The sequence below is a fragment of the Pygocentrus nattereri genome, chromosome 25 (genome assembly GCF_015220715.1).
Source record: "Pygocentrus nattereri isolate fPygNat1 chromosome 25, fPygNat1.pri, whole genome shotgun sequence".
NCBI classification, from domain to species: Eukaryota; Metazoa; Chordata; class Actinopteri; order Characiformes; family Serrasalmidae; genus Pygocentrus; species Pygocentrus nattereri.
The window spans coordinates 20,695,725-20,706,995 of NC_051235.1; the positions used below are offsets into that span (position 1 = coordinate 20,695,725).

At 38.5% G+C, this 11,271-nt stretch overlaps 1 protein-coding gene across 2 annotated transcripts in view; it reads left to right on the forward strand.

Moving 5' to 3' along the window:
* Positions 1-1,394: 1,394 nt before the first annotated feature.
* coro2ba (coronin, actin binding protein, 2Ba) overlaps positions 1,395-11,271 on the forward strand; it is an 85,896-nt gene continuing 76,019 nt past the window's right edge. The window contains exon 1 of one of the 2 annotated variants that reach the window (XM_017703552.2): positions 1,395-1,722. Coding sequence is in view for 1 of the 2 variants with exons in the window: in XM_017703547.2 (XP_017559036.1) it covers positions 1,708-1,722 (15 nt within the window). In the remaining variant the exon portion in view is untranslated. The remainder of the gene's footprint in view (positions 1,723-11,271) is intronic. The other variant, XM_017703547.2, reaches the window with a different exon arrangement.

Below are 11,271 nucleotides of genomic sequence, written 5' to 3' on the forward strand. Positions count from 1 at the left end.
ACAGCATCCAAAAGACAAAATATGTTGGCTTTGTTGGTTATCAGCCATGCCGGTCTATGCTGGTGTTTCTAACAGGTAAGTCTGATACTATGTCAGTTGTTTTGAATCATGTATTGCTTACATGAGGCACAACTTGTGTGGGAGGAAGTCTCCCTCACTTATATCACTTATAACACACGTAAAAAATAATAGCACAAGAAAAGTCTATGGCAGTACCGTAAAGGAAACTCACCTAAAATGTCAGTCAGCCTGTAAACAGCTAAGGGCTAATAACGCTGCAGTATAAACAATTGTAATACCAAAGAAGGCCACTAGATGGGGGTCCATCCTAACAGATGCCTAGCTGAATCTCGTCATAGGCAGTACTGAACCATCTGACGCATCATGCGCAATGGGAAGCCTGTTCCCATAAGTGTTTACAGGCCAACAATTTCCTAAGAACACTGACAAAACTTACATCATAGTAAAATGAGTTAGCACCATCTTATTCTAAAATCATAGAATTGCACGCCTACTCTATGAAGCGTGTGAGTAAACCACATTTCATGACCTCTTGCTACATTTACGTGTTTTTGAACTTTCAGGGGTCTTTAGTGTCTAGTGTGCTTGAGGGCATGTTTTATGAGCAGTTTCCAGGTGAGAATCACAAGCCCTGTTATAGCAGCCTTAACTAAGATCATACATTATACAGAACATGCAATCTCACTTTGTCGTGCAAAAGTGAAAGGGAAGATAAGCTGAGAGAGAGAGAGAGAGAGAGAGAGAGAGAGAGAGAGAGAGAGAGGGAGAGAGAGGGAGAGAGAGAGCAGTGGCTTTAGAGCAATGACTCCTGTGTCCTCTAGCCTACACATCAATAAGCTTCATTAGAGTGCACGCTAATCAGATTGGCAGTACAGTGAATGGGTGGAGAGTGAGAGAGAGAGAGAGAGAGAGGAAAAAAGAAACAGAAAGAGGAAGTGAGTAGAATAGAGAGAGAGAGAACAAGATGAGAAGAGAGTAGAATAGAGAGAGAGAGAAGTGTAGATATAAAGAGAGGAGGAGAGGAGTAGAGAGAGAGAGAGGATGAGAGAGTAGAATAGAGAAAGAGATGGAGAGAGAGGAGTAGAGAAAGTGTGAGAGAAGAGTAGATTGATATATAGAGAGAGGAGGAGAGAGAGAAGGAGAGGACACGAGAGTAGAATAGAGAGAGATGGAGAGAGAGGAGTAGAGAGAGAGTGAGAGAAGAGTAGATTGATATAAAGAGAGAGGAGGAGAGAGGGAGAGGATGAGAGAGTAGAATGGAGAGAGATGGAGAGAGAGGGGTAGAGAGAGAGAGTGAGAGAGAGAAGAGTAGATTGATATATAGAGAGAGGAGGAGAGAAAGGAGTAGAGAAAGAGAGAGAGAGAGAGAGCAAGAGGAGGAGAGTTGGGAGTGGTGTTCAGTAGTAGATCCTTGCAGGCTGAGTGTGTTTGACTGCAGTGCTGTGGTGAAGCAGCAGCGCTCCTGATAGGCTCCTTCACTTCCCAGCCAGACAGCAGGCAAAGCCCTCCCTCTAACTCTCTCACCCACACACACCTCTCTCTCCTCCTCTCCCTGCATCTACTGCTCACTCTGCTGCTGAACACACACTGACAGACACACACATATACTCTCACATACACAGTGACACACACTCTCTCTCTGCGCATTTCGGGGACAGAAGCCGGTAACTCTCGCCCTCTCTCTGCATGACTGTCACAAAGGTAAGAGTGCTGCAGAGGGGCGGGGAGAGTGTCTTTGGGCTCCACTGCAGTGGGGTGATGCTGCTGGGTCTGCTGTTGCATTAATCTGTGTGTGTGAGGGAGATTATGTTTTGATGCAGCACAGGAGTTAGTCCAGGTAGAGTTGCTGCTACAGTGTTAACCCCTGTGTTTACTATATAAATACAAATAGCATTAGCACAAAAAAGAATTGATGTAATATATGTTAGCGTTTTTGTTTAACCATTTCCAAAACCCAGTACTATTTATAGTTATCATTTGAGACCTGGTTTGGCTAAACAATTACTCATTAAATTAAATCAGGAATGCTTCTGATGAAATTAATCAAATTCATACAGTGGTTGGGGACATTAAGCAGAAACATAGAACCAAACTTTGTATCCGAAAAAACACATATGTATAGGCATGTATATGTGTGTTTATTTTGTTGGGCAGCGGTCACTGTCCTCTAGTAGACCAGTGGTCAGGCTAATGTAGACTGGGTCAACTCTTAATGTCTGAGCGTGTCGGATTGTGTATTTGTGGCTTTAACACACTGATTACAGTACAAGCTCTTAATCCAGTGCTGTCCTGCATACAGACTGAACTGCATGTGCTAGTGTGAGTGTGTTTTAACTGAAGGGAAACTCAGTGAAATGTTGTGTATATGTGTATGTCAGGCTGTCAGGTTGCAGGATGCACCAATGATTGTGTACCTGAGTCCAGATGGAACTGATTTTATCATCACAACGCACAGGAGAGGCCAAGGGAGTGTGTTTACGCATGTGTATTAGCGTATAACCTGTGTGATAAAGCTGATAGAAGCCTCAGTATAAATGATCTTAATTCATTAAGGGAGCTGAAGGCTGGCGCAGTTACCACACCATTCTGATGCATAATATACACATGTCCACATTAACATTACACTGTGTGTCACATACACACACAGTTTAGTATGTGACACACATGAAGAGCAACTTTATTGTGACTGGTTTTGTAATGCTGGGGTCTTAGTGCTGACATCCCTTCTTAATAAAAATAATGGGTGGCCACAACTTTCTAACACATGGGAATAAGATTCTAATACATGGCAACAATTGCATTAAGCTGTAGCCACAATTTAGTAAGGCATGGGAGCAACTTAATTACCTTGTTCCCACATCTTAGAAAGTTATGAATCTGTTTTAACTCTCTCTTTCCCACGATTTACCAAGTATTGGCCATGAATTAACAGTAACAACTTAACTATATAGTTCCCATGCCTAAGTTGTGGCCATGACTTAACGATAACAACTTAACTACAGTACTGTGCGAAAGTCTTAGGCACCCAAGACACATTTTCAAAATCTGTTTATTTGTGTGTGTGTGTGTGTGTATGTGTGTATATATATATATATATAAGAAATAGTGATTTTATGGATATTAGTGTATTTGTTTAACCATTTCCAAACCTCTCCTCGAGGAAGCCCAGTATTATATGTAGTTAAAAAGCAACTCCTGGTTTGGCCAATCACTGCTTCAGTAAATTGTGCTCATGATGTAATTGATGATATTAACGAGTCTCTATGGTGGCTGTGAAGGTGTCAAGGAAAAATATGGACCCAAGAAATTCTTGTTACCTTTTATTGTTTTTATGTTTATTTGAATTATGATTATGACTTTATTCTAATATATATTGTGATAAACTCACTGATGAGGTAAACCGTTTAAAAATTTGCTTAGATGCCTAAAACTTTCGCACACTACTATATATAGTTCCCATGCCTAAGTTGTGGCCACAATTTAACAATAACAACTTAACTGTCTCGTTCTCACTAAGTTTTGGCTACAACTTAACTATGGCAATTTAATTATTTCCTTCTTATGCATTAATAAGTTGTTCCCATGACTTAACTATAACAAGTTAGTTACTTTGTTCCCGTGCCTTACTAAGTCATGGCCACAACTTAACTATCTTGTTCCCATGCATCTTTTCCAATACATTAAACTCAGCAAATACATAGAAACTGTGCTCTTCAATTAGCAGAAAAAAAGTCACATTTAAGTTTGTAACCTGTAGAGTATTAATTACCTTTTCACTTGGAAAATCAAATCTAAAAACATAATTTGTCTTGAAGTGTTCAAACCTTTGCATACAAGTATATGTGTGTGTGTTATCATAGCTCTACATTCCCTGGACATTCTCCACTCAGATGCCTGCAGGATATTGTTCACAGTGTATATAACTTATAGCACTGTATTACCTCAGTAGAGTGTGTGTGTGTGTGTGTGTGTGTGTGCATGCATATGTGCTGCAGTGGAGGCAGGGGATGAGAATAAGGGTGGGGCGGCTGAATGATCAGGGCACTAGGGAACACTATGACCTTGAAGTGTGTGTGCTGACTGCTGTTTCAGCCTTGTCAGCGCGCACACACACACACACACACACACACACACACAGTGAGAGGCAGATTGATATTGCATAGTGATATCTAAACACTGTCTTATTGTGCATTCGCAGCTGCACATGCACTCCCTACACCTGACCTCACCTGGTTCTCATTATGCTCCTGCTAGAAAGCAGAATCAGCTCGTTCTCTGTTCAACTAAGCCTGAATAGTACATTCTTGTGCCCTTCTGGCCTGATGTCCGGTATTACACATATCTAGCTGTAGTCTTCAGTGTGTGTGAGCACAGATGGAGACAGGATATCCACTGTGACTGCAGGGACAGAAACGGCCAGTGCCCCAGACAGTTGTCTGTAGAACAGGATGCATCTCTCAGCCTCTCTCAGTACACATTATCACGAGTTCTCTCAGCTTCTACAACAAACAGCAGCACTCAGGCCTGTAGGCTCCTCACTGTTATTTTAATTCTGTACAACTGCACTCTAAAAATTAGAAAAGAACATTCTGAACTTTATGGTTGGCTATACATGATAATAAGTTAATATACCTATAAAATAATAATATATATAAATATTAATATATATAAAAAATAATAATATACCTTAAAAGACAGATAATCACTTGTTACATAATAATTCAATAATACCTTATACAGTGTGATTGAAATGTTATAAACTTCACATAAAATTACTGCTTTATTCACACAGTTATTTTATCTAGTTATTTTATCAGCAAAATTTGATCACTGTTTGTTGAATATGAGGAATTCTTTATATTAATTTTATTGTAAGTTCATTCTTAATGCTATACAGCTTTCACAATTACAGGGACATGCAAATGTTTGAACCCCGTCCCCTGGTCAGATGATATGTTTTGTTGATTTTCTAAGCTAAAATAAGTTAAAACATCGCCTACAGAGAACACACTTAAATACTGCATTCTTTTCTCCATAAAAAAATTGGTCCAAGTTAAATGTATTAAAGGTAGCAGTTTATTTGGAGTTGTCCTTTGTAGATGATTAATAAAGATTATCAGTAACTCATCAACATATCAGTGAAGCCGCCGTCATGAATACATTGAAGTAAATATCTTGAAGATGTATTGTTAGGTTGAACATTACTTACATTAAGTGGATGTACTGTTAATATTTTACTCCCATTATGAAAAACCTAACCTCACCCAATCTTACCCAAAACCTAATCCTAGCCCTGGCCCTGATCCTAACTTTGACCTTAACCTGAACCCAGAACCTAATCCAAACCCTGACCTTAGACTCAACCCAGAACCTAATCCTAAACCTCATATGTTTTTGACATATTACTGAGAGTCTGTTGAGTGTTTGTTTCATCTAAAAGGACATAAAGTATCACCGTATTAAAATGTGCAAAACAATTTGACTAAGGCCGTCTAACTTTAGCACCCGACTGTAACATATTTTCAATTAACAAACAAGTTTGCAATATGCAAGATAGACTGTTAGTAAATAAAAGTAATAAAATATGACTGATAAGTAAAGAAAAAAACAACAATGGGCCTTATTCATCGATATCTTCCTAAGTTTGTTCGTAAATGTGTTCTTACATTTACGGCATTTGGCTGACGCTCTTATCCAGAGCGACTTACAATTTGATTGTTTTACACAGGTAGGCAGAGGTAGTGTTAGGAGTCTTGCCCAAAGACTCTTATTGGTATAATGTAGTTTACTTACCCAGGCGGGGGATTGAACCCCAGTCTAGAGCACAGAAGGCAAAGGTGTTACCCACTACACTACACCAACCACCTTGTTCTTGAGAAGGTCGTAAGAAAACGTCTGTCAGACTCACACAGAACTGTCCACACCTTTGTGCTCTTAAAAGTGCTTAGATTCAGTACTTACCTAAGAATAAATCCCAAATAAGAAAACACTAAAGAGTGTTAGAATCTTCATGAAAACTGTAAGTGGGGAAAAAATGTTCTTAGAAATGGTTGGTGAATGAGGCCCAGTCTTGGTACACTAAAGAAAAACCTTATGATGAATAAACTGTAAAAGGCAGAGCTACTGAGCAAGAACACAGTCATATGATTACAGAACAGACTTCTTCTGTACTTTCTGCATTGTGGAGCGTGAAAGCTGGAGCTTTAGATCATTAAAATTCATACAGAGGCAGAGAGAAAGAGAAAAAGGCAGAACGAAGAACCAGAGAGAGCGAGAAGAGAGAGATACAAAGTTGAAAGGGCATTTAGTTGCTGGTACAAGGTCAGCTTTTCTACCCTCGTGTCTATATTGACAGCATGGCTAACTGCCAGTGAATAAAATCAAACAGTGGCATTAACAGCCATCAGATCAGATTTAAACATATAAACAACAGAGGAACAGAATGCTGTGGTTGTATGTGTTAGGGATGCACTGATTTGGAATCGCTGGACTGATAAAATCTTGTCATGGCTGTTATGGATATACACTTTTTTCCCCCATGTGTTTGAAAACAAGCTCACATTAAAACCCATATGTGAAGTGCAGTGACCGTGCAGCAGATTTAAACCCCAAACATGGATCACTGATCAATGAAAGATTTATATTTTCTTATATAAACATTTTCCATTGTTTAGCAAATGTCCAGATCTACTAACACACTCAATGCACCATCCCATCATACAGTATGGCGACACTACTAAACTACTGAAGATTTCAACATTATATGTAGATGTAATGTGACAGAACTAGCCAGATGCTCCTGTTAAAAAAAAACAAGAAACAAGGCTTTACTTGTACAGGGTTTGACAAGACTCGGTGAACAGGCGTGGGTCAAATCTAAAAGGGCAAAAGACAAAAAGGCTAAGTCAGAAAATCCAGCAACAAGGTCAAATCCATGAGAAAAGCAAACACAGGCAAATAGGAAACGCTCAGTAGTTCTACAGAGAGAAACAATACGTCACAACTAGACTAAGAAAAAGCCTGGGCTTTTAAACTAAACTGGATGAGTCATGTGACACAGAAAACAGGTGCAATGTAAGTGTTTGGGTGATAGAAGGATTGAGGAAGTTCATTGGTCGTGTGAATTCCCACAGAGATGAGTGAGTGTCAGCCTGGAGATAGTAGTTAGCAAGTGTCTGGCTCACAGATTGCTATAGCAGCGGCATTCCTACTTGGACATGGAATCAAACTGTAGTCCTTTGCATATGAAGTGGTAATCTTATCCACTATGGTCCCTCTTTGTGTTTGGTTAGAAGAAAAGAAAAACTCAGCAGTAGTGATCTGCCTTGCGTAAAAAAAACAAGGTACAAAATTATTGATTACAGTCATCAACTGTAATCATTTGAATCGCTGTAGTGTGATTAGCATGCTACTTTGTGGCTAGTTTTTTAGCATGGGGCTAATTTATGAGCTTGTCGCAAGAGTGTTATTTTAGAAAATGTGTTTATTTCAGAACCTTTGCCTTTTAAAAAGAAAAACTCAGCAGTAGTGATCTGCCTTGCGTAAAAAAAACAAGGTACAAAATTATTGATTACAGTCATCAACTGTAATCATTTGAATCGCTGTAGTGTGATTAGCATGCTACTTTGTGGCTAGTTTTTTAGCATGGGGCTAATTTATGAGCTTGTCGCAAGAGTGTTATTTTAGAAAATGTGTTTATTTCAGAACCTTTGCCTTTTAAGTATTGAATACTCTAATACACTGAAACCATAAAGCACTTTTAATTTTTGCTGGATCAAAAAACCTATTGAATCGAGACATCACTGTATCATATCAAACTGAATTCTGAGTGCTGTGTATTGTTAAACCCCTACTTGTGCACCTCTAGTATGTGTGTATGGTATTACGTGTTGAGTAAAGCTTTGTGAAGCTGATTTCCTCTATGTAGCAATGTAGAGGCTCCACAGACTGAACTACTCTGTGTTTAGCACTGCCAGATTATTAAAGTACAGCAAGAGAGAATGAGACAGAGTGTGTCTGAACTCGTTGGCTGTGAGTGGTGTCTGTGTGTGTAGGAGGCTGCAAGTAACTGGGTGGAAGGTAAAACGCATTAGATGCAAATAGGATAAACGTTCTCAAATGCAACTGTACTGAAAACAGAGATGTGCTTATCATTCACATCCTTTCAAATGATGAATAGAAATGGTTCAAAATCTAAACAATTTGTGTTAAATTGTGCATAGGCCTGTCAATTACTACATAATGGCCTGTCACATTTACTACATAATGGCCTGATTGCAATTATTTGAGCTGACAGCAAATATTGTTCACAGTTGATAGTTTTCACAATCACATGTATACATTGTTATAAACACAGTGTGGGACATTTACTTTAGTTGTGTTGAGAAAAGTGCATAGGAGGAAGAAAGCAAACAGTAAACACAATAAAACTTCTAACTTCTAACTTGGTGCTATAGCACATTTGTGTGCTTTAGGTCATGCTGCATGTGTCAACACTTGGGATCTACTAAGTAGTATTTGTCAGTATCCCCTTTTTAATACTTTCAAACCACTTTTTGCCATTTATCTAGTGTTATTTCAAAATCAGAAAAAATGAGTTCCCTTTATATGGTTATCAAATAAGTAAGCATTTTTCAAGCCATCAATTTTCAAGCCAGCAGCAGGCCACAGACCCAAACAGTACAACCCATCAGAGTACAGGTTCGATTATGAAAAGTGGCGCTCTGCTGACACAAATTTAGATGATAAAATTGCTAGAGAGCAAAAGTAGAGTGACAGTAAGCCAGGATCAAACCTGTTCTGTGGTGTTTGGGAGTGAGCTTAGTTAGCAGCTCCATAGCACAAAGATGAGTGACTGGTGTTGGAGTGAGAGCTGAAATTGAGCATGTTCTGTGGTGTGTACAGAGAATGCGCAGTTCTGCTATGTGTTGCCTATTTGAACTGCTATCGTGCTTAGTTTTTCTGAGGTTTATCGTGACTATGATTTCTCATAGCGCCACCTATTGGTGAGCTATAACGCCACCAATCATTTATTTTTTAAATAAAAATTGCTGGAATGTGTTTATCAATTTAGAATTGGAATAGAAATTTGACACATCATAATTTTGAAATACTATCATTTTTAATTATTGTCATCATATCGTCACACCCCTACTAATAAGTGTCGACATTTAGGAATGAGATAGCTAGCACAACCAATTCATTAGATACATCAGGCATGCGAGAAGTTGAGGTGCTGAGTGGGCTGCAGAACACCCAGATTTTATTATTATTGAACTTTTGCTAAAAACAGTGGCACAAAAGTAACAAAAGAGCAGAGTTTTTCAAATATTTTGAGCATAGCAAAGACCTGTATGTAATTTTTGTATGGTGGAGTATTTTGTTTGCTGTAATAATCTCTTGCTAGAGATTAACAAGTGGACGTAACACAAGTGGGTGTAACACAAGCGGTTTCAGCACCCCATATCAACAATCTGATTAATCAGCACTCAATTCAACAATATCTATATATTTTTACCATTGTTACTTTCCTGCACTTTATATGTAAATATTTTGCACTTCTGGTTAGATGCTGATTGCATTTCATTGGCTCTGTACGTGTGCTCTGCAAGATGACAATAAAATTGAATATAATCTAATCTAATTTGTCTAGCAAGAGAGAGGCATGACAGCAGTGCATGCATCAGTAGCTGTTGTGTTGGTCATATCATATCACTGAATGGTATCCAAACAAATCAAGTAAATATATAAATACAGAAAGAAAGAAATAGTAAATGAAGCACATAGGTTTGGTATGACATTGCGGCATATGTCATACTCTGCTAAAAAGCCCAACTGCATTCCTGTTTTTATACAGTGAACAATACAAAATCAGTTCAGTTTTTTTTTTCAAACAAAATTAATGGCATAGACTGCTAGAATTTCATGATCATGACTGCCCTAAGCATATATTGAAAATAAGAATGTTACAATTTTAGAGATACAAGGTTTTGTTACGTTATGTTATGTCCCCTGTGCACTTATATGCATGTGTTGCATTGACCTCTGATATTGCCTCCAGCATTCAGCTGCTCCTGTCTGTTCATTAGATGTCGAGTAGGAAGAAAGTTGCATGATAAAAATGTTTTTCTATGGCTGGGAAGAAAATGTCAGCTTTGTTTGACGGTGCTGAGGGTTCAATAGCCTCCCATAGTCACTACAGCACACATGCATAAACACATTAACTTAACACAGAGATCATTCCACCAGCAGTGCATACACTTAAGCTGCAGAGCAGAAGCTGAGCCCAGGCATACCCACTTGCTGCCCTATCGACCGTTGCCTACGGTTACCTCGAGTGATTCTCACTTGGCTCAGAGTTTGTGAGTGCACACACGTGGCTCAAGGGACTCAAATAATGGACTACTGCACACACACTCACATAGACAAACCATAGGCTCCTCTGAATAGCAAGCCATGTCTAGCATTTCACTGAGTGACCATTTTCCTAAAAGGCATTGTCCATTTTTATAGGTAACAGTATGTCTCCCAATGACAGAAACAATGCAAGTTTATTTGAAGTGACATAACAGCTTGACATGCAAGCATAGCATGTTTGCCAAAAATAGTTATTTTACATTTGTAGTTCCATATTGTTCAGTATTGTTTATTGTTCAATAAAACAAAAGAGATCAGTTCAGAGAGTATGTCACTGTGAACTGAGTTTGCTGATAAAGGTATTGAAGTAGTTACTGCCAATTCATCAAAAAGCTCAGTCAAATTTGGCTTTTTATAAGCCAATATTAAACACATTATAAACTGGTCATTTTGAAAAAGTAGGCAAGGAACAAAATATTCCAGAATATCGCATTAAGCAAATTCTGAAAATTAACTGTTTTTATTGTAATGTTAATTGGCAGAGTAGCATAAACCTACCAAAATTATGCAGCTATACCATCTATGAAAATACAAATAGCGGATCGATTGGAATTTAGTATCGGTGGATAGTCAACATTAAAAGACACAGAATAGGTCTGGGCCAAAAAAAAATAATCAGCACATCCCTAAGTAAACAGTGCGATGATGCCTGAAGACTATGTTGAGTCATTATGTATATTAAACTGATACATAATAGTCAATCAACCAAAAATATCCAGCTAACAGCAGTCCTGTGAGCACCACTGATGGTGGACTAGATGAGAACAAAACACCTAAAGTCATATATCCTTGTGTTTTCAACCAATCGGCTAGAATGAAACAGACATTAATACA